Source organism: Girardinichthys multiradiatus, chromosome 2, assembly GCF_021462225.1.
Source record: "Girardinichthys multiradiatus isolate DD_20200921_A chromosome 2, DD_fGirMul_XY1, whole genome shotgun sequence".
NCBI lineage: Eukaryota > Metazoa > Chordata > Actinopteri > Cyprinodontiformes > Goodeidae > Girardinichthys > Girardinichthys multiradiatus.
The window spans coordinates 40,326,993-40,354,265 of NC_061795.1; the positions used below are offsets into that span (position 1 = coordinate 40,326,993).

The following is a 27,273-nucleotide window of genomic DNA, read 5'->3' on the forward strand; positions in this document are numbered from 1 at the left end:
CACATTTGTGGGACATTAATGGAGTGAAAACCTGCAGTGCTGAAACTGGTCAAACCTGGACTAAATTAGTTTATACTAAAGACAGATATGTAAAACTGTGGGTGTGTGTATTAAAGAAACCGAAATCTATGGAATATTTAAACTTAATTGGAATATTCTTTGATTAGTGGGCTGCCTGGTGGCACAGTTGGTAGCACTGTTACCTTGCAGCAAGAAGATCCTTGGTTTGACTCCTGGCCAGGGGTCTTTTTGCATGGAGTTTGCATGTTTTCCCCATGCATGCGTGGGTTCTCTCCAGGTACTCTGGCTTCCTCCCACAGTCCAAAAACATGACTGCTGGGTTAATTGGTCTCTATAAATTGCCCTTAGGTGAATGGGTGTGTGCATGGTAGTTTGCCCTGTGTAGCTCTGTGTTGCCCTGCGATGGATTGGCAACCTGTCCAGGGTGTACCCCGCCTCTCGCCCATAGACTCCTGGAGATAGGGACCTGCTCCCCTGCAACCCTGTACAGAATAAGCAGGGTTAGAAAATGAATGGATTAGTTTACAATCATCCAATTCACATATGACCAATCTAAGTCTTCTAGATTCGTTGAATTGAAAAAATAATAGCATGATGGTATGTACCTTGTAGACACTTACTGTGTTCAGATACATAAAGAAATCTGACAAATTAACACAATTGTAAAGGAAAATGATTTAATGTTTCATATTTTTGTGTAAGAAAAGGGAGTTGTCCTTTAAAGCTACCATCAGTAAGTTCATTGAAATGAAAATCTGATGCTGTTTCTCCACATTTGGGAAAGGGCATCAAAAACAGACATTCCTGAGGACTATTACACACAGGGTTGAAAAAAGTTACAAAACCATCTGTAATATTTTAACTTGATCAGTTCAGTGTCAGATATTTTAATACCAACACAAACTAAGACAATCGAATACATTTAAGTTCCATTAAGATGATGGTCAGTACTCCAAACACAAGGTATCCAACAGCCACCAAGTTTAAGATTTAGTGAAAAACTATCATTGATTTTGCCATTTTTAACTTAAAATGGACCAGGATAACTTGCCAAAATTGATCATCAATAAAACTCGTAAAGTTTGAGATTCTATTCAAGTGCTTTTTGTATAATGTTCATAAACATAATGATTGCTCAAAGTGGTTTCTGCAGTTTAATCTTCTTCAATCAATAAAAAGTACCTAGTTTTTTAATGAAAATTAGGTAGTTTGTCATTTATCTTTAATTTTCCTTTAGTTTCAAGTTATGCTGTATAAATTTTATTGGGTCTTTACAAGCAGTTGCACACTAAATGTCTAAATATTCCTCTTGAAAGCTTTTTAATGATGGCAGAGACGGGCATTTATTACTAACTTTGAACAGAAACATTTTTGTTTCACAAATTGTCCTAAAGATTATGAAATATTGTTTTATCTGCAGAAAATTCTAAAAACCTGCCTTGTTTACGATGCCAATTTAAGTCTTTTGTGTCAGATGAACATACATTCTATGCCTTGACTTATGAATTGTTAACTTTACTGTGTTATCATCCATTACTGTGCTAAAGAACGTTTTAAATAAACCTAAGGAAAACATTTTTACAATTTTCTATTAATGATACGGTTTTCTCTTTAAATGAAATTTAGGAAAGCATCTGTAAATTATGTGTCAGGGTTCAATAAGAATTTAATACTGTGGGAAGAGACCAAAGATGTGCTTTGATTTTATTTTTAATGCATTGTTTTTCAAATAGCTTGTGCATCAGTTGTGCAGCTCTACATGACACCAGCTTCAACACCTCAATGTCAAATGATGTATGTTCTTATCACAAGTGCTCTGATGGTTGGTTTAACTTGCTATATTTAAGGTGCAGTTTTAAAGCTAGTTGTGGAAGTCTACATGTGTTCCTATTTTTGTTTTTTGAGTTTTTTTGTATTTAAGTGTTGTAGTCTTTTTAGCCACCAGGTGTCACCTCACACTAACATTTATGCTGATGCAGCTTGTAACTTGCAGCCCTGGGGGCTGCAGGACTCATTTTGCAAAGATGCAGAAGGATGGTGGGAGTTCTTCAACCAGCTGCAGCTGCACATGTGCAGAACTGACACGAAATACGAACCTGATTGTGCATGTGTGTGTGTGTGTGGGTGAGGGTGTGAGATGTGTAAATGAAGACAATCTGACCCACTGATTGGAAGGTCAGGACATAAAAGCTGGCAGCGTGTGCTGGCTGTGTCATAATAAACTCATCTGAATAACAGTTTTTATTGTGAAGTTTGTGTCTTTAAAGAATTAATGTTTCTAATCGCAAGATAGAATAAAAATATTAATGAAAAGTAATATGTTTTCCCTTTGCTCTAAATTTTTCAATAGTTCTGTAAGGTTTCTGATGACATTTGAAAGTTTTTAATTTAACTCTTTACTACCCATTTACATTGAAAAATGTAATAGGAATTAGTTTTGGTCATAAAAGCAGGTCTGTCAGTCCAACCCCCCAGTCAAAAGGTAAATCAAATTTTTAACTCTACTCACAAACTTTTACTGCAAAACACTGACTTTGTTATCCTGAATCAACTTTGTAACATATTTGACTGCACTGCTAGGGTTCGTGCCTAGCTTTAACTTCCTCACTGATTTTTCTGTGAGATCTAGCTTACATTTTTCACACACAATTTTCTTTACTTGTGTTGCCACTAATTTAGTGACATGCATCAGTCTCTCCTGCAGCAAATAAACCTTTTCCAGCATCTTACTGCCACCCCTATACTCACAGTTGTAATGCGTTGTAAGGCTTCTTCCTTTTCCCTCCAAACGTAAAGATGCTCATTTTGGCCAAACACTTGAATTTTAGTTTCATCAGACCACAGGACATCTCTTCAAAAAGATTGTTCATCAGGCTTTTTATATTACTTTGGAAGCAAAGGCTTCTTCCTTTCTGAGTGACCTTTCGGTCCATGTTAGACTGATTTTATTATGAATAATGACGCTCTCTTACCAGCTTCAGCCAGCACCTTCACAAGCATCTTTAAAGCCATATTAATTTGAGGCAGCATAAGTCATACTTTGGAGAAACGCAACTTCAACAGAGGCCACTTTTATTGTCCTTGATGTCAAATATTATGCAGCAGAGCACTTTAATCAGATAAAAAAAAATGTTTGGCTTTGTTTCAAGAATATTATTGAGAAGTAAACTAATGTGTGTGCATTAGAAATACAACTCCGTATGCCACAATCATGTTGCTTTAATCCTTTTTAATAAATAAATAGAGAAAAATAGGTTCACAATCCAGGTTAAAATGCAGGTCAGCAGACATTAAAGAGAGACAGGACGCAAGAACAAATAATTTTATCCCTCGTTTGCATGGGTTTTAAGCTTTTACGGCTGATGAGATATGAGTCATAATAGGATTTTCACGTGATGAGCGCTCCTCTTTTTTTAGGCCGGGAGCAAACAATCACGTCAGTGACAGTCACTGGATGTTGTTCATTGAGTGGATTCTGTTTCTCTTCATAACAGTGGAAAAATATTGCACAAACAGGGCAGGTCTATGGTAAAATAATACTACACAAAGGGACTCTTCAGCTACAGAGTAAAAAGTCATTGTGTGATGGCCTGAATCTACACCAGTCCCCAGATACTGCTTGCAGAAAGCTACCGGCTACAGTGTTCGTACTGTGTGCAATTCATCATTCAGTGGGTTATTATTAACAGTTAAACAAGAACAATGGCTTTTCTGTCAGACCCAAGACACCTGCAGGTATATTGTGATAAATATCTGAAGCAACATGCAAAGTCACACGTCTGTTCAGACAATTAATATCTTTGTCAGGTTATAAAATCATATCAGTAAGATAAGAAAAATTATGGAAATATTTTCAAAACAAAAAGCACAGGAGACCTGCATCCCTGTTAATGAGTCCATAAACACTTTTATACAGAACAAGCTATTAAGTTAATAAGACTGTGGACATAAGAGAGCAGCCGATCACGTTTCCCCTAGTCTCAGGCGTGTAATATACAGTGTCATATAACAGTCTTTATTAAACGAGCTTATATTAAGAGCTTTGAAACCAGTGTAACAAACAACATGTGCAGATGCACGGTGACGGGAGGACAGTTGACATTCAGTCCATCTTAAAGTCACGCCAACCCTGCAATTAGTTTTCCTTTATTGGTTACTTTTAAAGCACGCCTACCAGATAATTCACCCTCATTTATTCCTACCAATCATCAAGAACAATCCTGACATTTAACACTTTTTTTCATGTATTTGGGTGTAAAATACATATCGCTGATCCAAGTCTGTCAACATTATAGAAAGGAGATAAGAGCAAAAGCTTTCATCTAAAATATTGCCCCTGGAAGATGACCCTTGGGCAGACCCAAAACTCAACAGAGGGATAGTGCAGTCCTGAGAAAAAGAAAGCACATCCTTTTAAAAGTCTACAGTATCAGGGCATAATAAAGTATTTGGTTTCTATCAGGTTTTAAATTGTTTTAAAACTAAATTTAGGTGTAAAAAAACAACAGATTAAATGCACGCCAATATTCATAACACAAGGACGAAGTCAAAGAGGAAAAGCTGTGGGAAAAAAATAATTACACCCTGGGGCTGTACAATAAATAAATGTATCACTAGTGCAATATTACTGCACGTTGCAAAGAACTGCCTGGAGTGCAATAAGTGTTATCTAATTATTTATGTGCAACACATTCGTGAATGCAGTGAATGCAGCATGACAGATATAGAACCAGTGACTTCTAAATTAAGACCACAACAATCCATCTTTAAACAGAGTTGGAGTACAAACAGACTTTCTGAAAAAAATCAAAAAACCTAAAGTACCTACTTCTCTGGGATTAAGGCGGCCACACCTTGTGGAGACTGGAGCAGAAAAGTCATAGCTAGCTTTAAGCTGTTGCTACGTCCTTGCTGTTTCCAAGACATCATAAACTTGTTGTATATGACTTCAGTTGTTAAAACCTCTTCCTGCAGGAACATCACATATTCTTCTATGGATCCACAGCAAACTAAAAGTGAAGAAAACTAAAATGTCTCTGTGTTAACATCCATTCTAAGATGTTATTAGACTATGAGAAAAAATGAACTAAAGAAACACATTTGATGGGTTTCTGTCTTAAAAACAGATCAACTGCAAATATGTTACACCCAATTACAGAAAGAAAGAAAAAGTATCAAAGGTTTTTTCTGTAGTAAAATAAAAATGTCTTCATTTTGTTTTTCGATATCATTTAGACTAAAATATATCTGAGAAGACAACTGGCAGGTGGCTGATGATGTATTCTTGTTGACAAACAATATGCAGCACAGTGGATCTGCTCCAGACTGACTGTCAGGACTGAATGAAACATGGGCTGCATTATGAATCCGTTTAATCTTCACAGGCACCTTCAAGCAATCAAAATGATCTCAAGCTCATGTAATAAAATAAATCTTGCCCTTATCTTTCACTTACTGACTCCTTCATGTTGGAAAAGTTTTGTCTCAAAGCTACAAATCAAAAACTGTATTTTCCTTATTCTGCGGGCGCTCCTGTACACAGCAGCAAATGGAAATTGGGTCCTTGGTACATTTCACTGGTGACTCTCACTAAAATAATGTTTCTTACATGAGCACACTGTTGGGAGTGGGTGTTTGTGAAGCTGTACAGGCATGTTTGTATGCTGAGGGATGTTTTGCTCATTGCCTCGGCAGAGAGTTCAGCTGCGTGCCACTTTACAAAGTCTCTGTTCAGGCTTCAACCACCTGCCGACTGCTAAGCAGCCCGTGCGTCCGGAGAGAGAGCAGCTCTGAAGCCAATATTCGCTACAGCACGTGGCAGCAGTTGTACTGAGCCAGCGGCAGGATCTTGGGTTTGTTTTGTGTGGGTATGTTGAAGGCCAGAGCTTTCTCGCACAGAGGGAACTGGAAGAGTCTGTCTCGGAGCTTGATGCTATGTCGTTTCCCCTGCTCTGCCCTTGGTCCCGACTCGTCCCGGGTTCCTTGTGTATTTTGGGCTCGAGACTTTTCTGTGGACTCGTTCTTTTCGTTTTGTTCTTCCTCCCTTTCTGTTTTCTCCCTCAGGCTGGCGGAGGACGCAGAGATGCAGGACTGACAGGATTCAGGTGTTGGGAGGAGCGGAGGCGGTTTGCCGGTGTTGTTGTTTGGTTCCATCTCTTCATCCTGTCTCTCTTTCCTGTTTGAGATGTTCAGCTGACAAGACACCCTGAAAGCTGGCGAGGACTGAGTGACTTCAGAGGTTTGACTGAGCGTGTCATCCCGATGACTGACTGGCTGATCCAAAATAACACACCCGCTGTCTTCATTTCCTCTTTGCATTTCCTCTGCCTTTTCCTCCTCCTTCTCTGTATATCCTAAATCTTCCACCTCTTCCATGCACTCCAAGATCTCCTCAAGCTCCCCTTCTGGTTCTCTCGGTCCCTCTTGTTCTTCTTTGTCTTCCTCCTCTTCCTTTTCCTCCTCCTCCTCCTCGTCCTCCTCAAAGATCTGCTGTAGTGCAGGGACGTTCTTGACTACAGGAGGCTCTTCAAAGGGAGCAGGACGGAGGCTGAAGCCGAGGCTGGGCTGCCACGTCCCAGGAAACGCCTGCTGAGTCGAGGACTTCATAGCAAGCAGATCCCCGCTCTCTGGGGCACACAGAGAGGAAGATGTGGCAGAGATGGCCCCTGTGACCCAGTGTGGTGGCGCCTCAGGACTGAGGAGGGCGTCATCCAGGCCCTGCAGCCACTGGTGAGCCTCGATCTCGCCGAGAGACGCACGGCGACACGGATCCTTCTGCAGCATCCTGGAGATCAAACTGACAATGAAAAAAAAGGTGTTATTAAAGATGGGATGTTGTGTAAAATGTAAATTAAATACTCTTCCCCCCCCAAAAAAATATTTTGAATATGATGGCCACAACACATCTTGTGGTTTTTAGCGTCATGAGGCTTGGATTTTTTTAACTGGACTCTCGGCAGGTCATTTCCGCACCCTGGCTCTTCTACTACGAAACCATTCGGTTGCGAAGGATGGACATGTGGGTTTTCATTGCACTGTAAAACGCAATTCTTCATGAATCTGCTTTTAGGTGCAAAATAATTATTTAATATTTGCCATACTGTTAATGGAAAAAGATTATTTTCACACATATTTTTGTTTGACATAATGCATTATTCTTAAAGGGGACCTATTATGCAAAATTCCCTTTTTGATAATTTTTATACTTCCATTTGGGTCTCTAATGCTTCTACAAACAGTCCAAATGCAAAAAAGAAAAACATTCAGCAGGTTTCTGGCTATAAATGAATGGGGTTTTTTTTCTAGAAAATGCGCAGTTTTAAAACCTGTGTAATTGTGACGTCACAATTACACTGGCACCTAACACCCTTAACCTGAGTCCCGCCCCTGACTAGCAACTGAAGCGGAGCTCCACCCACTTGGTGTTCAGTAGAGGATCACATCTCGCCGGCTGGTTTTACCTTAAACATGCTTTACAATGGATGTTCTGTTGTTGACTGCAAAGATCCACATCTGTCCATGCACATTCTCCCGCTGTTGGATAACAAAGATTTGTGGCTTCATTTTATTTTTGAGGGCAATGTTCTAGTCGCATTGCCGAAGACAGTACTAGTTTGCACAAATCACTTCACCATAGATTGCTTTGAGAATTCACATCAGTACACGTCAGGATATGCAGAAAGACTGAAGAAAAATTCAATCCCTACTGTTTCATTTTCACATAGGAAGTGCTGGTTGGGGGCGCGGCCAGATACAGACAGAGCCCTGAAACAGCTCATTCTGAAAGGAGCTCAAAAAAGGGGAAACTGAGGAGATGAAATCCCATTATCTGAGAATAATTTTGTGCGAGAAATGTAATTAACTTGTTTTGTATAGCCCTTTGACCTATCCCAAATGTTTAAAAGGAAGTATAATAGATCACCTTTAAGTTAACGACAAGGCTTCTGTTCAAGATATAAAAAAGGTTGCTTGAGTCTTTCTGGAGTCAGACTTAAGTCTAATTTCCACACATTTCAAACTGAAATTTCCAGAGTTCTCAGTCCTTTCTAGCCCATTTTCAAAGTTCAAATACAAAAGATCACAGCAAATATCAGACATGGAACCTGCAAAAATCACAGTTGGATGGATGGACGGACGGTTGGATGGATGGGCATGCGCATTTTGTAAAGACTAAAAATCACCCGACTAAGTTGTACATTTCATTTAATCTGAGTATACCATTTTTAACAACTGTACAGTATTTGCTTTTCTTGTGTTGTAAATTTTTTCCACTACTGTACAGGTTACTCTACTCTTTGTGATTTTTCCAGTTTTTTACCTTTGTGAGTATCTGCATGCTTCCTTTGCCTTTTACTTTGGTGCACACTTGAATTATCCCACTGTGGCACAATAAATTACATTTCTATTTTATTGATTATTAAATATTATGCAATCGCAGCAAAACAAAACGAGCACCTTCATTATTGGAGATCCGAACAGGTGAACCCATTCATGTGGGAAATTTTAAGAACCATCTTTCTATCTCCACATTACCGCTACACATCATAACTAAGGCTCAAGAGAACCAGGGTAAATAAAAATACTGGGTGCTGCATTAACAAAATATAGATTTTCACATCATTACCATCCTATGATCATGAAAACTGAAAGATACTAATTAAAATTGCCCAATTATTCTGTTATATGAGTTTAAGTGTTTCTACTGGAATCATCCATTTGATTCAAACACAATATTCCTGAAAACTGTGAAGAACATCGACTACGTCGGAATGATAAATAGAGTAAAGATGCAGCCAATGCCCTTGTTGTAAAGTGGGAGAATACTTTTTTGCAGTACTGTAGAAAGAAGGAATAAAAAATGCCAGCAGCAATGAATAAATGGAGGATCTTGACATTGGAAGTAACTATGATGCTGACACTGCTTTTTGAAATAGTTTTGTATTTCAGGTGTTTCTTTCCTTGTTTTGTCAACACCGATGGAACAAAAATGTGCAGCGTAGTTGTGATTTTAGAGTTCGTTTCAGTTTACTCTGCTGCTCTGGGAGCTAAGAGAACATCGTATGTGTCTTGGTTTGAGTTGTGAGGGTTCGAGGTTAAGTGTGAAGAGAGATATAAATGCTTGAGTTGTATTTTCTTCCAGAAGTGCTGTTGTATTACTCTGATGACCATGAGTTGAATGAGTGAGAAACAGTTGTTTTTAACAAAATTTACTGTTTTTTACACCATTAATGCCCATAAAATAAATGTAACTGAAGTATAATTACACTTTACTTTAGGAAATTGATCAGAATTACTTTATTTCTCCCCTTGAAGTTAAGTATATGACATGACTCTTCGAAATGGAAAAAAGGAAAAAACCACACCATTTCAAGTTAAGCAAAGGTGTGACAATCTTTACAAGTCAGGATACAGTTAGTGGCATAAACTTGCTCACATCTACAGTCAGAGCAGTGATTATAAAGTTTGAAACAGCTGAAACGAACAGCTGAATGATGACCCAAGGTCATCTTGCCACCATGCACAGTGAACAGGGTGGTAAGGGAGGTAAAAACTCTCCTAAGGTCACTGTTGGAGAACTGCATCGAAGAGTGGTATACTTTGGGGTCACTAAGTGTCTATGAAAACCACTGGGCACCATCTACGTGGCAACACATTATTTCTGAGCCAAGCCAGGAAAAGCCTTTCCTGTCCTACCATTACAAATGTAAACTTGATGAGTTTGATAAACACTGCATGGACTTTGCTGGACCTGGGTCAGTTGGTGAAAAGCTTTCAGTAACTGACACGGTTCTGGTAACAAACAAAGGATGATTTTGTTAAAAAGCACCTCATGGTGTCTGTTAAACATGGTGGTAGAGCTATGATGCTGTGGGCCTTTATTCCTCTTATAAAGTCAAGTGCATAGCATCGTGAACTTACCAGGACATTTCAAATAAAAAGCTGATGGCTTCTGCCAGTAAACTGAAAATGGGTAGTCACTGGGTTTTTCTGCTGAATATTGATCCAAAACACAAGTCCAAATCAACAGAAATGGTTAACCCGGCACAAAATGAACCGTCTTTCCTGGCCTTCTCAGCTGCAATAAAAGAGGAATTTATTCTAATGCTTTTTACACATCTTTGCCAGGGGCGCCATAAATGCTAAAAATGACTTAATGTCGTCATCCTGAAGCTCTAGTCTGAGAATATGTATACATGGATTATAAATCCTCTGTGCTTATTCTGTACTCACTCTCTGCAGTTGTCTGAAACGTGTTCGGGGACAGAGTAGCGACAGTCCAGAATCATGACCAGGGTCTCGCTGTCGTTGGTTTCCTGGAAGGGAGGGACTCCACACACCAGCATGTACAGGATCACCCCAAGAGACCAGATATCTGGAACACACACATGATATATCACAAATGTTAGCCTTAATAAGCAACCCAAGCCAGGGTTACAAATAAAAAGGAATAAACTCTCAGACAATAATTTAAAATAGCAAAATCAAGAATCCCACAAATACAGTAAGATGAACAATACCCGTTAACAAATAAAAGGACTAGAAATGAGATGACTTCACCAATCAAATTACAAAATGTACACTAGATCAAGTTTGTGCAACATTTTTTAATCAAAGGGCCATTTGGACTGAATTACAGTCACTGCTGAACTGAAAATGGGCATTGTTTGCAATCCTTTTTCATAGTAGTATATAGTGATAAAATGATCATGCAAAGCCTGTATTTAGATTTTTAAATTACTCTTCCCTGTTGCCTGTGAACCTTCCTTGCACTAAATGTAAACGTCAGATTTTAGTAAAACATGCAGAATAAGATTTTATTTTTCTATTTTGTTGAGCATTCCTCCAGAATATATACCTGTTCACAAAAAAATTATAAAATGTAAGAAGGAATAATTAATTTTGGGAAGAATCGGGTTCACATGCAGAGCAGTGATGGGTGTGTAAAGGATTTCATTTGCAATGAGCAAAGAAACAGACATGGACTGTTAGATGATTAGAAACAGAAGTTGTGTTGAATTTGTGGTGAGAAAACTTATTTTCTTTTGAAATAAACAGTTGACAACCATGTACCGTGTACTTTATTGGATTACAGGCTGAAATCATTGAGACATGGGCTGGATAACAGCATTAAGGTATTCCAACTTTCAAAGTTAAAAAACTTTCCATCTGGCAGCTAAAATCCATCTAAGGTTCAGGAATGAAAAGATTTTTCTCAGGCTGTATGAGAAATAAAGTAACACAGCACACCACTCCCCTACCTGTTGCTCAACACTGTCAAGCAGCTGGCTGAAAGACAATGTATACTTTTAATTTGCTAAAACAAAAACAGCCATGGGTTTTACTTTAAAAGGTGAATATGTGGTATTTTATTGTGAGACTAGTGGCCTTAACCTTTTTTTTGTCTTTCAAAGTAGGCAGACAGGAAGTGGGGTAGAGAGAGGGGGAAGACATGTAGCATAGGTTTCCGGGGTCGAACCTGGGACGCCTGCGTCGAGAACTTAGGCCTCCATACATGGGTTGCGCGCTCTACCGCCACACGCCGCACCCTGAATTGGTGGTGTTTTAAAGTTATCATACTATTAAAATCTCAGATGGCCCATGCTTACCTTTGACTCATAAAAACCAGTATAAATACAACCATGTTAGTCTCAAAAATCTCCTTCAATGAACATTATATTTCAAAACAGTGTGCTCTGTTTCAGGAACATAAAATGGTTAAACATTAGTTTCACTTCCTTTAAAGTTTCCCAATAAAACACGAAATCTAAAGTGATTTTTCCTTCTTAGTTTTGTTGTTTTATTGATGAGATGAAGGGCTAAACTTGAAACTTTCCATTGTTTGACTTAGTTCAATTCTTAATGAATCAAAAGGGAAACATTTGAGTGAAGCAAACTGCAGATGACTTAAAAAAAAAAACACATTCACACATGTCAACCAACACTTGTGACACTTCTGTTCTTTTTCCGTCTCCTCCCTTTCCTTCCTTGTGCGTCCTAGTGCAATCACAGTGAGGAAAGTTTTAATGCGGACTCAGGACAGCGTGAACCAGACGGGAACACGCACTCGAGCTAAGCTGAGGGCTGAAGGCCTGTAACAAACAGAGGCCTTGTTGTAGTTGTGTGCTATTCTGAGAACGATCATCCTTCTGTCTTTCCTGCCTCTCTGTCTGTTTCTCCCAAACACTAGCGGCTGGGACACGGGCACATTCTGTTCATGTCCAGTTTTAACTCTGACATGACACTTGAAATATCACAGATTACTTATGTTTGTAAACATAAAGATAAAAAAACCTTATTTTATGTAATAGTTGTTTAATTAAGGATACTAAACACTGAAGCACTCTCTTTACTTCATCCATTACTTCTAGATTTATCATGAGTTTTAGTTCATTTTTTGTGAAAATAATCATATAAAAAAAGCATGAAAAGGAAAATAAAAGTTTATTTTGCAGTGTTTTCCACAATTATAGTTTAAATTTCATAATTCTTGAAGGATTTTTAACCAAATTTTGTACTTTTACTTTCTGACCATGTAAAATATGCTGATTTTTCATCATTATGGTAACTATTTTAATGGCCTGCTGGATTTTAAATGTTAAGACATATAGGCTAGCCCATACTTTTTTGCACATTACTGTGCAGCTCTGCAATTTTAGCATGAAGATGTGTTGCAACCCTTTGAATTTGAAAACTGCTCTATCTAGCCAGATGTTACATCTTTAGCAATTCAAATAAAAATGGATCCATTTAAGGACAAAATAAATGAGGGACTCACATTACTGAGAGCGGTGCTGATTCAGCCACTGTCCCACATTAAGCTCATGAGGGCCCAAACAAAAGCCCTCAGTTCTCCTCACACAATGTACACTCAAGCACACGCGAACCTCCATCCAGAGCTGCGTTATGCAACAGGGAGGAGAAGCCTATTGAGTGCTGGGAGTACTTTCCTCTCACTGGGGAATATCACACATTCCCACCACACATTAGTAAGCTGCTGACGGCACTGGGATCAAGTCCAGAGACACAAATGAGCACACACAGCATCTGCTAAATGTATAAACGGCCGTGCAAAAGTATTCATAACCTCTGAACTTTTTAATGTTTTTTTCACATTAGAACCACACATTTCACTGTATTTTATTGGGATTTAGTGCAATCAATTGCTTTCAAACATTATTTAATTATTAGTAAATAAAATCTAATTTAATCTTAGTATAAATGCAGCTGTTCTGTGAAGGCCTCAGAGGTTTGTTGGAGAATATTCCGGAGCTAAATACAGGCCTCAAAGAAAACGGTCTATCCAGCAGGACGACAACCATAACATACAATGGAATGGTTTGGATCAGAGCAGGTGTTAGAATGGCCCAGTCAAAGTCCAGACCTAAATCTAACTGAGAATCTGTGACACGATTTGAAAACTGCTGTACACAAATGCTCTCCACTCAGTCTGACTGAGCTTGGGCTATTTTGCAAAAGAAGAATGGCTGGTAGACATACCTCACAAAATTTGCAGCTGTAACCGCAGTAAACAGTGGTCCTACACTAAGCCACACTTTTCAGATTTGTATTAGTAAAACATTTGTACACCAATTCATAATTAATGGTTAAAGGAGTGTGGATACTTCTTTTGTATATTGTAGGATTAAGACAGTTTGAGTCAAATTTGAAAAGCTTCGGCTCAAATATCAGCAGCACTGCAGGGAAGCAGATTTAGGCTCTGTGGGTTCGTTAGAGAGCCACTTCCTTTGAAGTAAATATTTCAAGAGCAAGTACGTCATAAACGGTCCGTTACAAAAGGCCATCCAAGTTCAGACAAAAAAAAATTATCCCTTGGTGTATATTCAAGAGCTGGAGCCAGAGTATCCTAGTCCCCACTAAACCGGGCTCACTTGTTCCTTCTGGTCACCATTTATGTGGAATGAATGAGGAATGTGCCATAACAATACCCTCTGATTCATTGACTATAATGGGCTGATAGGGGGACATTTTTTTTATTATTTTACAAACTACATAATTGAAAAACCAAGTGCACAAGATTCTTAGCTAATCCACTTTCACCCGTTACTCCTCATTCTCAGTCATTTCCCTAAATGTGACACGTTCTTCCTCATTTCCCAGCTTTTCTGTGGTCTAGGAGGATGGTAACAAAGGCCACGGCTTTCTATTGCTTAAAACCTGACATACGTTTTAGGGGCACACAAAAATAAAAAGGACTATGTATTCGTTATGTCCTGGGAACACCTTGGAATGTGTAGATTTCCCTCCTGGACCCCTTACCTCCGTAACTTGACCTCGGATAAGCAGAGAACAATAAAAATATGCATATGAACGCACCACAGGAAAGCAGCCAATTCACAGCAGAAATATGCCCTTTTGGTTCGGAAGCTTTCACTCATGTTTTTACAGTGTGAATATCTAAGGTTTGCCATGTAAGCCGTATAAAGGTAAAGTCAGAGGAAAGAGGAGCAGCTGTGGTCTGGTTCATAAAGGAGACTCTGTACATTGCCCTTAGTTTGGTTTTAGACCTATAGTGACAGACAAGAAAACCATGAAAGGAAATGTGAAATATTTTTGTTATAAGTGCTGCTTTACTTGGAACACTGTCAATTGTGTTATTCTACCATGGTTTTTCTTTTTAAATTGGGGTGTCAAGTAAAAGTTTCTAGGCATAACTTGTAGAGGCATATTTCACTGTTAAAAATATTTAAATGTAAAAGCACAATTTCTTGTTTTATAAAAACATAATAGTTACTTTTCTTGACAACTGTTTACACAGCATACAGGTGAAACCTAATGGATAAAAATACTATTGAAATCTCATTTCAGTACAAATAATGGAAAGTTGAGTGGAAGGAAAAAGTTAGACAGGAAAAGGTGTGCAGCAGGTATAACTGCAGCTTGCTGTGTTTTCTGTAGTCCACAGTCAACGCAGACATGTACTGCTAAGTTTTAGAGCACTTCATGATTAATTCTGCTGACTTAAACTTTCAGCAGGACTTAGACACTGCACACACTGCCAAGACTACCAATACCTGACTATAGTATCATCGTGCTCAACTGGCCTACAAACTGGCCTGCATAGCCTCAACCCAATACAGAATATATGCAGTATTGTCTAGAGGAAGATGAGAGGTGCCAGACGAAACAATGCAGACAAGCTGAAGGCTGTTATTAAAATAACCTGGATTTCCTTAACACATCAGCAGAGCCATAGGCTTCTCTTTTCCATGCAGTAATTCATGCAAAGCGTGTAAAAATGGAAAGTCTATGGACAAAAATGTCAATAGGTTATTGTTTCTGTGTTAAAAATCCTTTTTATTGATCTTATGTAATATTCCAATTGTCTAAGGACCTGAATTTACGGTTTTCATTTGCTGTAAGCCATAACCACTAAACCAACAAGAATAACTGCTTGAAGTATATTTATCTGTATGGAATGAATCTATATATGAGCTTCACTTTTTTATTTGAATTAGTTCAACAAAATAATTTTTTATCGATATTCTAATTTACTCAGGTGCATATGGCTGCACCGGCATCTCCAAGAATCTTGCTACTACTGATGTATTTAAGCTTCTTTGTAGAGCATCCAGATTCATGGTGACCAGGAACCTGGAGCTGAGTTTAAAGCATGAGGCTAGTTTGGTATTGCATCACAAATAATACTATTATTCAGATTGCATAGCCTGTGAATGATGAGCTTCAGTTCTTTAGAAATGTGTAAATTTAAAGTCGAGCCTTTAAAGAAACAGATCTTTAACTTGACATAATTCAAACTAGTGGATCTTAGACTACAAGACCTAATGAGAGTTGTTCATGTTTTTTGTGCACTAAAAGCAGCGCCACACTTCAAGACATGCTGGGTTTTAGAAAATCTGTTTGTGGATTATGTTGCAAAGCTGAAACTGATTTTCCCTTTTCTTTATTAAACTGTGTTGCTGTGCAGATCCTGTCTTTCTCAAGCATTGGAACAGTAATTGTTGATATAAACAATTCGCCAGCCTCCAGGTTGATATGAAAACACAGACAAAGCAGTTTTGTTTGAAAAGCCTCTCCGGCTGTGCTGCTCTTTCCTGATCTAAAACGGGATGTGGATGGGGCTTTCCATGTGCTCCAACCAACCATCAGCTTCCACCAAGCAAGAAAGAAACGAAAGTTGTATGTGTTGTGTCTGCAAGCTAAAGGGAGGTCATGAGCTGTTTTCACACCCGAGGAGCTGATTTGAGGACGCAAATGTCAGACTCAGTCCATCCCACTGCTAAGACTTTACTATTTAAAAGGGAAAGTTTGTCTTCTTCAAAGTGGGGATTGTGTTGAGGTAGTTATGAGCAGTCAGAATATTACCACTGCGGCTGAGATAGAAGAGATTATTTAGGAGTCAAGCTATAACACATTAAAGTCAACCTTCGTAAGGGGTGGATTGGCATGGTAGATGTTTATCTTGTTTTTCTTAATTGAACATTGTGTTGCAAAAGTACGAGGGGTCAAAGTAACAAAAATTTACTTAGAATGAATTTAAGGTGGGAAATAATGAACATGGTAAAACTGAGTGACGTAAAAACAAAAATGTGATTAATTTTGCCTCTTTGAAAATTAGAATCTGTGAATTTGGATGTCATTACAATGATAACATGGTAAATATTAATGCTATAAATATTAAAGTTATCAAATTTAACATTGCCTGTTTTAATTCACTGCCTTGATTTTAGCTCCCCCATTTTTACCACTTCAGTTTTATCAATCGTTGAGTTCACAGTGTAATTTTTGTTACTTCCGGTAGATCGGAATAAAGCAGCAGCCCCGGTGCGACCACGGAGTTTTGTAGTCCGTGACCTACAATTTCCCATGATTCATTGCGGGTCGAAGCGGATTGGTCGAGATCGGGCAACAATGGCGGACGATGGTGACAAAAATTGTGAATAAAAAATTTAAACAATACGCTTTCTGTGAGCCAAATAAACTTTTAAGATATTTTTAGGCGAGAATGTAGGTTTGTTAAACTCAAATATCTCCTCGGTTTATTAGATTCCACTTAATTTAAGAAAAGAGGTTCGGCAGTTCTCTGCGGCAGCTGTCAGCCGACCGAGCAGTTTTCCCTCCCAAGGAGAAGGCGCCTGATTCCCGGCTCTTCGTGTTGGGTTTAACTAGTGGGTGGAATCCAAATTTTTCATTGTCTTTTTCCTTGTTTCCATGAAAATAAACCTTTGAAAAGATATACTTTTGTCTGTATATTGGACTCTTTTGAAAAACAGGCTACTACCTAAATCACAAACCCATGATGATTATTTTACTAGAGTCCTTCGTTTGGTTGATTTGTTTCCTTTGACAAATAGTCACCACACGTCGTTTATTCCCATACAAAGGCGAGCGATATCACTGCCTACTACTGAAAATGCTTGGGAATGGCGATGGACTACAAAACTCCACAGTCGCGCCGGGGCTGCTGCCGTATTCTGATCTACCGGAAGTAAAAAAAATTATACTGTGAACGCGATGAATGATAAAACTGAAGTGGTAAAAATGGAGGCGCTAAAATCAAGGCAGTGAATGAAAACGGGCAACGTTAAATTTGATAACCTTAATATTTATAACAGTAATATTTACCATGTTATCATTTTAATGACCTCCAAATTCACATATTCTAATTTTCACAGAGGCGATATTACAAGTTGGTTTTTACGGCACTCAATTTTACCATGTTCAGTATTTCACACCTTCAATTCATTTCAAGTTAATTTTTGTTACTTTGATCCCTCATACTAAACTGTGTGCACTAACAGCTAAACTAACAGCTGACTAGCAAATAGAGTTATATGAATGAGAAAAACCAGTAAGCTAAGGTCTCAGACATATATTGGCATATCAAAAAATGATTCTGAGGTAGCAAACATGAAGAAATTAATAATCTGACTCATACAGACACCAACTAGGGCTCTGAGGTAAAAGGCCTGTTGGATGTGGTTACAGGAAAAAAACAACTAGGGTGTTTTAATGGCCAGATACATGGAGCACCTACTGCATCAGGGTTTTAATAGCACATGAATTTTTATCAAACAGTCACAAAACAAACAGACAAAGAAAAAATCGAATTACTGGTTCTGATGCTCCTGATCTGCTGGGTGCTGTTTGACCTGCACCAATGGTTTCCAGGGGATTAAGGTTGCAGCCATTGGTTGGTTGGGTTGCTTGGCCCTGTGGGGGTTTCAGAGTGGCGAGCGGGTAGTGGTGGGGGTGTGCTGCATTGTATGGATGCCGTGAGAAACGGAGGACGCCAAATTACATGCTCCCACCAGCACCTCAAGCTTGCAGTGCCTATTACATTTGCTACTGGTAGTACTATGGGTACAGTAGACAGATTAGTTCTTGATGTTATTTTCTTGTTATTTTTTACTATATATATTATTTCTGTTCTGTTTGCATCATTGTTGATTATCTTTTGTTTTTTCTTTATGTTCTGATTACCTTTGCCTCTCTATAATTGTAGTAGCCTGTCCAGTTTGCTGCCTAAACCAGGTAAAACTAGTCATGCCTTTAATTGTCTCATTTTCTCCCTTTTGTACAGCAAACCTGACATTGACACTGCAGGACAACCAGACCCACCAGTTTGCCTAAGCTGGCAGAACAGACGGACACACACACACACACACACACACACAAAACAAAGCCTGAACTAAGTGGCAGTTAGTTTTTCTGTTTTTTGAAAATTTCTCCCCAATTCTCCAAACTGAAATCCATTTAACTGCTGTCTATGGTAAGATACTGACTAGTCAGAACAACCTAACATGCCCCCAATAAAAACAATTAATTAATAACTAAAACATAACTACCCCTTTAGGAATGTGAGAGGATTAGAATAATCTGTCAACTCTTTCTACATTACTCATCATTATTAGGTTTGTATAAACAGCAGTTTGGATGATTTCCTCTGTAGAGCATCAAAAGCTGAACACACATGCATGAACAAAGTTATGGGCAGACCTTATACAGGTCCTTCTCAAAAAATTAGCATATTGTGATAAAGTTCATTATTTTCCATAATGCCATGATGAAAATTTAACATTCATATATTTTAGATTCATTGCACACTAACTGAAATATTTCAGGTCTTTTATTGTCTTAATACGGATGATTTTGGCATACAGCTCATGAAAACCCAAAATTCCTATCTCACAAAATTAGCATATTTCATCCGACCAATAAAATAAAAGTGTTATTAATACAAAAAACGTCAACCTTCAAATAATCATGTACAGTTATGCACTCAATACTTGGTCGGGAATCCTTTTGCAGAAATGACTGCTTCAATGCGGCGTGGCACGGAGGCAATCAGCCTGTGGCACTGCTGAGGTCTTATGGAGGCCCAGGATGCTTCGATAGCGGCCTTTAGCTCATCCAGAGTGTTGGGTCTTGAGTCTCTCAACGTTCTCTTCACAATATCGCACAGATTCTCTATGGGGTTCAGGTCAGGAGAGTTGGCAGGCCAATTGAGCACAGTGATACCATGGTCAGTAAACCATTTACCAGTGGTTTTGGCACTGTGAGCAGGTGCCAGATTGTGCTGAAAAAGGAAATCTTCATCTCCATAAAGCTTTTCAGCAGATGGAAGCATGAAGTGCTCCAAAATCTCCTGATAGCTAGCTGCATTGATCCTGCCCTTGATAAAACACAGTGGACCAACACCAGCAGCTGACACGGCATCCCAGACCATCACTGACTGTGGGTACTTGACACTGGACTTCTGGCATTTTGGCATTTCCTTCTCCCCAGTCTTCCTCCAGACTCTGGCACCTTGATTTCCGAATGACATGCAGAATTTGCTTTCATCCGAAAAAAGTACTTTGGACCACTGAGCAACAGTCCAGTGCTGCTTCTCTGTAGCCCAGGTCTGGGGAATGCGGCACCTGTAGCCCATTTCCTGCACACGCCTGTGCACGGTGGCTCTGGATGTTTCTACTCCAGACTCAGTCCACTGCTTCCGCAGGTCCCCCAAGGTCTGGAATCGGCCCTTCTCCACAATCTTCCTCAGGGTCCGGTCACCTCTTCTCGTTGTGCAGCGTTTTCTGCCACACTTTTTCCTTCCCACAGACTTCCCACTGAGGTGCCTTGATACAGCACTCTGGGAACAGCCTATTCGTTCAGAAATTTCTTTCTGCGTCTTACCCTCTTGCTTGAGGGTGTCAATAGTGGCCTTCTGGACAGCAGTCAGGTCGGCAGTCTTACCCATGATTGGGGTTTTGAGTGATGAACCAGGCTGGGAGTTTTAAAGGCCTCAGGAATCTTTTGCAAGTGTTTAGAGTTAACTCGTTGATTCAGATGATTAGGTTCATAGCTCGTTTAGAGACCCTTTTAATGATATGCTAATTTTGTGAGATAGGAATTTTGGGTTTTCATGAGCTGTATGCCAAAATCATCCGTATTAAGACAATAAAAGACCTGAAATATTTCAGTTAGTGTGCAATGAATCTAAAATATATGAATGTTAAATTTTCATCATTACATTATGGAAAATAATGAACTTTATCACAATATGCTAATGTTTTGAGAAGGACCTGTATAACTGCAGGCAGCATTTACACCCTGTGAACAAACTTCCCTCTTTCTCTGCATCTTATCAAACACACATCAAACAAAGCACACATGTACAGTCAAGGAGGCCAGTTGATAAGAGACAGAAATATCACAGCGGCACACAGAGCAGTCGATGTGTGTTTTCAACAGTTTATGAGTCATCTTATTAAGCCGAGATCTCTCGGAGGAACATCTCTTCCAGCGTGCAGCTCAGGATTACATCCATAAATACATACGTGCTTGTGAGTGAGGGAGTCAGAAGTGTACGTTTCGATGAAAGTGTTGACACAGCCGTGTTATTGACAGGCTGAGTCGCGCTGGATGATGCGGAAATAGAGTAGAGAAAGTGCTGTTTAATCGCAGGGAAGGAGAGCATGTTCTTAAGGAGAGTTAATAAAAATTTGTATTAATAGGATATAAAAACAGGAACTAACAGAAGATAAAAGGAACTAATGTAACTCATGAGTCGAGCTGAAAGTTATGCTGTGTTTCTTCATCACCCCTCCTATTATTTCATAAGGCAAGGTCACATGAAAACATAAAAAATAGATAATTCACAAGCTCTTAAATTACAAATCAAGTCATGCGGAGTCATTTGCAACATAAGCTTGCTTTCATGGATAAATGCACCAAACGTCCCTCTTAAAAAAGAGCACTAATTGCAGTGGGGGTGCATTTGTATTCAGTGCAGATGCGACCAGAGTAAAAAGGGGGCCAGAAAGCTGCCAAAATAAAATCCAGCCTAGTCCAGCTTAGCAGATAAAACCACCAACCTCCCTGAAGCAGACGCCCTCTCCTATTCCCCTCCTCCTGATGCTTCCTCCTCCCCCAAACAGGACACATAAAACCAAATCCCTCAGCTCTCCTTCTGCTCCTACAATGTCAAGTCCCACAATCACTGCAACTATTCCAATCAGGACGAGCAGAAAATGTGTGGAACTTCCTGTTTCCAATATGCGACCTGCACGGCAGAGAGGACTACAGTACAGAACGTGCCCGGTTGGCTCATGACTGGCTGACCCAAATACAAGCACTAATCCTCAGCAAACGGGTTCAGACCCCGCTACATTCACATATCGACACGTGAAGGAAGGGGAGTGAGCATGGACACGTGCGAGGAATACTAGGGTCAAGAGGGCAGAGATGGACATGCAGTCTTTTACAGTTACCAAGGCACACAGAAGGACTGTGTTGCTCTGGAAAAAAACTAAATGCAGTCTGTATTTAAGGGACAAGTTCAATAGGTGGCACTTTTTGGGGCTATTTTTATTGAAATAGCTCTAGTGCAACTAGGGCTGCTACTAACTGCTTCTATAATACAGATCTGACAACTAGTTAGATTTGCTGAATTCAGAAAGTGACCACAGAGCATCAATTAATCTTCTCTTTGCTTTTAGTCATTGTTTCTGTAAATTTGTAGATTTTTGTAAATTTGCAGATTTTGTTCATACATTAAGCTAAAAATGCAACTGGAAATTCTGTTTCATGAATCAACAATAAGTTTATTTTAATATTAATGCTAAAGCTCAAAGATTTGTAAATTGTTATTTTTATCTTGTTGATTGTTGGTCTATATTAGGCCATCCGTGTGATTGCAAAGCTGCTCCCGGAAGAACCGCCACAATTTGAGTTTGTATCGATATTGACGCAAATGAGTATCTTTGAATAATTAATTTCTTTGGTATTGATAATTTTGGCAACCCCACCACAGGAAATGTCCCTAAAACCCTAAAAGCTACCAACCAACCGCCGACCCCTCCAGAATGTCCAGAGCCTTCAGCATTTCAGAATAAACTCGTCCACACCTGCTTAACCAGGAAGCTTTTTAACTACCTCAGTTACCTCAGCCATGGTGATGGACTCACTGGGAAGAGGGAACGCGATGAGGTATTATTAACATTATCCACCCAGCTCCCAACTTTACTCTGTTACCAGACCTATTAGCATGTTAACCTATTAATCACGGGTTCGAGTGGGTCCCTCTGTGCAACACGCTGCACTTAAAATAATTAAAATCTGGGTGCAGCACTCTGATAACATCTCAAAGTCTCCAGTCAGCATTAATATTCCTTTCTTAGTCAATATATTTGTACTTAATAGAGGCTTCTGGGCGAACTGATGTTGCAGTCTACTTCGTACATGTACTGTACAACAATCACAACATTTTTGTTGTCTTTTCTTAAACCTAAAACCATTAAGTCTCATTAAATAACTGTATGGAAATCTGAAATAAAAATGCTTAAGTTGTAAAAAGAGAGTTGCTAGCAAATCTAGGATAGTGAGATTAATACCAAGATTAACATAACATAATAACCATAGTTTATTAAACCTTAAAACCAATCAATACTTCAAATTAAACATTTTATGATGGAAATAAACTTGTTTTAGTCTCTCACCCACAGCTGGAGCGTCATACTCCTCTCCCAGCAGGATTTCTGGAGCAGAATAAGCCAGTGATCCACAGCTGGTAGCCAACATCATCCCAGGCTGGAATAAATTGCTGAAGCCAAAGTCTGTCAGCTTCACGGCACCCTGCTGGGGGAAGAACACCACGTTTTCTGGTTTCAGGTCCCGGTGCACCACGTGCAGCTGGTGGCAGTACGACACCGCGCGGACAATCTGGGCAAAGTGACGCTTGGCGGTGCCCTCCGCAACGCCTCCATCATGGCGCAGGATGTAATCGTAAAGGTCGCCACCCTCAGCCAGCTCCATGACTAGGTAGAGCGTGGTGGGAGTGTCGATGACCTCATAGAGGCAAACCACGTTGGGATGCTGCACCAGCCTCATGCACCTATAAATAAGCAACAACAGTTAATTTCTGTTGTAATCTGTTGTAAGTACAAATTGTAGTTTTTTTGCCATTTAACCAAATCACCATTTAAATAATGGTGATTTGAACACATGTTAGTTTAGTAGAATGAATGTGTCCTACTTTATGCATTCAAATAAGCTTTTTCTCTCATATCTTTTTTTGACAACATCAGTAACACTAATATGATTTAACAATAATTTCTTACCTGACTTCCTGTAAGAGGTGACTTGTTGCCATGACATCCAGTTTGGTCTTGTCAATCATCTTTACAGCCACCAGTTGCCCTGTGTTGACATGACGGCCCAGTTTCACAACAGCAAAGTGGCCCCTGCCCAGCGTCCGGCCCAGTTGGTAGAGGCCACTGAGATCCAAACGACCGCAGAAGCCTCTGGGGTCCACAGGCCCATCCATAGCTGAGGTGAAATTCCCGGAGGAGTCCATGGTTGAAACAAAAGGGAGGCTGGCTGTTTTGAGGCTTCTCAATGCTGGGGGGTTGCCTAGCAATATAAAGAAAAAGACAAAACTATGAAACAAAACTGTGTGGATAATTTTGGCCTATGGCCCAAAGGGAGAAAGGCTTTAGACGAGGTCAGCTGCTGTTAATGCCCCATCCCTCGAGGCACCGGACCAAAAGTAGACCAACGTTCCACTTCATTTAACAAAGGCACAGACGACAGAACACGTTTAGATTAAGTACTGAGACCGGATTACAGAATAATAAAACAATCTGAGCAGCAGAGGAAGAGATATTCTGGTATTGTCCCTGATGTTAGAGGGCTTGTGTTTGAGTCCATCTCAAATATCACCATCCAAAGCACAAATGGCACGTCGAATCAATATTGTAACAAGAAACCGTAATGTATAATGGTGCTCATGTGCATGTGAGCATGCGTTTGTGTCAGGAGATGACATTAGACCTGGTGATGTCATCATTGTATCCCCCCCCCCAGGACAACGCACGAAAACCTGAAGGTGCTGCTCCTTGTTAATTAGTGCTAGTTATGGGAATATGGAAAAAACACATAGTACCCACTATTAAGTACGGTGGAGGATCTGTGATGCTTTGGTCTTGTTTTTCTTCTAAAGCGCCCTAAAAGGCTTAGTTCATGATAATGTATATCTAATTTCTAATAGATCTAACAGAAGGAAATTGATGTATGTTGGACTTTCAGGCCATAGTTGCATTGACAGCCTTCAATTTTCAGAAATTGTACAGTAGATTATATCATAACACAGAAATAATAGATTAATATTTAGTTATTTTACACATATTTACCTGTAAAGCCAATACTTTGGGTGGGGGGGGGGGGGGGGGGGGGGGTCATCTTGACTTCTTTGTAGTTTAATACACATGTCTGGTTATTTATTAATGATCTCAATGTAGTTTTGATCCTCTAACCAACTGTTTTGCACCACTTTTGTCCTTTTTTTAATGATCGTAAGCTATTGTTCTTGTTCTACAAGCAATGCTTAAGTAGCACAACCTGACTGTAGACCGGGCCCATGCAGTGCAATCAAGCCATTTTCCCATTCATAGGACCAAAGAGCTGTCAAAGAACGGACGTCACAGACAAGATGTTAAGGGTACAGGAGAATTTTATCACACTTCATGAGATTTATCAGCATAAATAATGGTAAAATAAAACACAAAATAAATGAAAATGTACCATAAACCCTTGTTAGACCAGCCACAAAAATACAACCAAAACAACAAGGAATGGCTAAAGAAGAAGCACGCCAAGTCATCGAGAGGCCTACAATGGCTCCAGATGTCAATCCAACAGAAAATCTAAAGGAGGGAACTGAAGCTTTGAGTTACAAAGCTTCAACCAGGAAACCTAAAGAATTAAAGAGTTTCTCTACAGAGGAGTGCACCAAAACATCTCCTGAGAGGTAAGCACATCTGGTTACCAACTAAGGCAAAATGTCTTAACGCTCTGTTTGTCATCAAAGCTTTCTTCACAAAGTTGAAAGAACACATTTTGCTGGAGGGTCAAATGTTTTTTCCCTGGAAAATCAATTATTGACTTTTGTGTTATGTGTGCTTATTGGATTTCTAGTCCTCTCTATTAAAACAGACCAAAATCTAAAAAAAAAACCCATCAGACAGCTCATTTATTGCAAGCAAGCATATTTACAAATCTAGCAGTATATCAATAGTGTATTTCTCCATCTTTTTCAGTTATTTTGCATCTATCTGATAATTCTATTAATTAATACATCTACATCTCTTGTGATTGTCATGCATATTTTGGTACTTATATCACATGTCTTACTAAAATGATGCTTGCTTTATTCCGATCCAGATGTTTATCTCTGCTTATGTCCAGAATATTTGTGGCTGTTTATATTTTAAGTCTTTTCCTGGTTTCTACATCTGTGTGCCACATCTGTTGGTTTTTATCTTACCTTTAAGCTTTGGTTGAACCTTTTCTGTCTTTTCCCCCTTCTCTGATCAGTATTGACTATTTCTTACCTAGATAACTACACACTTGTGCTATTTTGTTGACCTTCTTCCATAATCTTTTTAAGCAATGCACCTTGTTCTATAACCAGATTTCCTTTTCAGGCAGCTTTAAAAAGATACAAAAAGATACGTTATCGTTTTGATCATCATCAGCACTTCATCACTTGCAGCGTCATCAAGCCGAACTGCGTCCTCAGCCTCTTTAACACCCTTTTAACTGCATTATTGGGCCAAATCCACACTGACAGGCCTTAGTTATATATATATATATATATATATATATATATATATATGTAAGACTGGACTTGAGGCCAGCTGTTCTAACTGCAGTCCCAACTTGGCACACAGTCACCGTCCTAGCTGAAGACCTCAGAGCCTCCTCCTCCGTAACATCACTCCGCTACACAGCGGACAAACAACAGCAGAGGCGCTAACTCACCATTGTCGCGCAAATGTCCCGTGATAACTGCGAGGGGCTCCTTATCTCCGCAGCTTCACCAAAGCCTCGGAGTCACCGCTGAATTTAAACGCGGAGAAGAGCAGCGCCGCCTCCTCGTTGTGCTCCCTCACTGCGCTCCATGTTGGTCGCGGCGGATCCACACTTTCCACTTCTTCTTCTTGATATGACTCTCTCCAGCTGAAGATCCGCGTGCCCGCTCCACAGCGGCTTAATCAATGGGAGCTGCGCGAGCACGCGCAGTGTCCAGCAGCTTCCTTCTGACGTCACTGCATTCCAGCTCGTCCCCGCGGCGGTGCGCGGTGCGGTGCAGCGCGGCGGCCAGCGGCGGCGAGGAGCGGAAAATAACTAAATGAACTCATATGAAGTCCAATAAATTATGTAACTGGCTCGTGTGTATTTGTTCTCTGATTTGCATCGAGACAAAACGACCCATAACACCCCATATTTATTGACACGGAGTGATTATGAGCAAGGTGATTCAAGGAGTCAGTTCTTTTGTTTCTTTTTAGACCTTCAGTCATATTGCACCTGCTAAATTGTGTTTTTCGTGGTCTGCTTGGCGCTACAGGAAAGGGCGTGTATTGCAAGTTTGTGATTCCAATTGCAAGTCTTAGGATTTTGCACATGTTGTGTGTTTGAATTGCATGTAGTTAAAACCAGATATTTACAGATTACATTGCATAGACACATTACTGTTTCTTTCTCACTGCCTGATATTAAAGCATGTCTCATAACTGACTAGTTTTAGGTCAGTTAAGGTCATTGTCCATCTGGAAGACCCATTTGTGCCCAAGCTTCAGCTTCATGGCTGACATCTTGAGATCTTGCTTCAATATTTTCCCTTGGTGCCATCTATATTTTGAAATGCAGCAGTCCCACCTGCAGCAAAACACCCACACAACATGATACTGCCAACACCGTGCTTAACAGTTGGGATGGTGGTCT

The 27,273-nt window shown here is 39.7% G+C and overlaps 1 protein-coding gene across 1 annotated transcript; it reads right to left on the reverse strand.

Moving 5' to 3' along the window:
- Positions 1–3,230: 3,230 nt before the first annotated feature.
- Positions 3,231–26,562, reverse strand: snrkb (SNF related kinase b). The gene is made up of 5 exons (XM_047393121.1): positions 26,308–26,562; positions 23,607–23,898; positions 22,986–23,380; positions 10,252–10,393; positions 3,231–6,817 (listed from the first exon to the last, which is right to left on the reverse strand). The coding sequence occupies exons 2-5, from the start codon at positions 23,840–23,842 to the stop codon at positions 5,827–5,829; spliced, it is 1,764 nt and encodes a 587-aa protein (XP_047249077.1). The 5' UTR covers positions 23,843–23,898; positions 26,308–26,562; the 3' UTR covers positions 3,231–5,826.
- Positions 26,563–27,273: the final 711 nt, after the last annotated feature.

Coding starts and splice junctions, on each gene's coding strand:
- snrkb (XM_047393121.1), bottom strand. CDS start 23,842: ATGGACTCCTCCGGGAATTTCACCTCAGCTATGGATGGGCCTGTGGAC. Junction 23,381..23,606: donor CACCTCTTACAGGAAGTCAG/GTAAGAAATTAT, acceptor GCTTATTTATAG/GTGCATGAGGCTGGTGCAGC. Junction 10,394..22,985: donor GTATGACGCTCCAGCTGTGG/GTGAGAGACTAA, acceptor TGTGTGTTCCAG/ATATCTGGTCTCTTGGGGTG.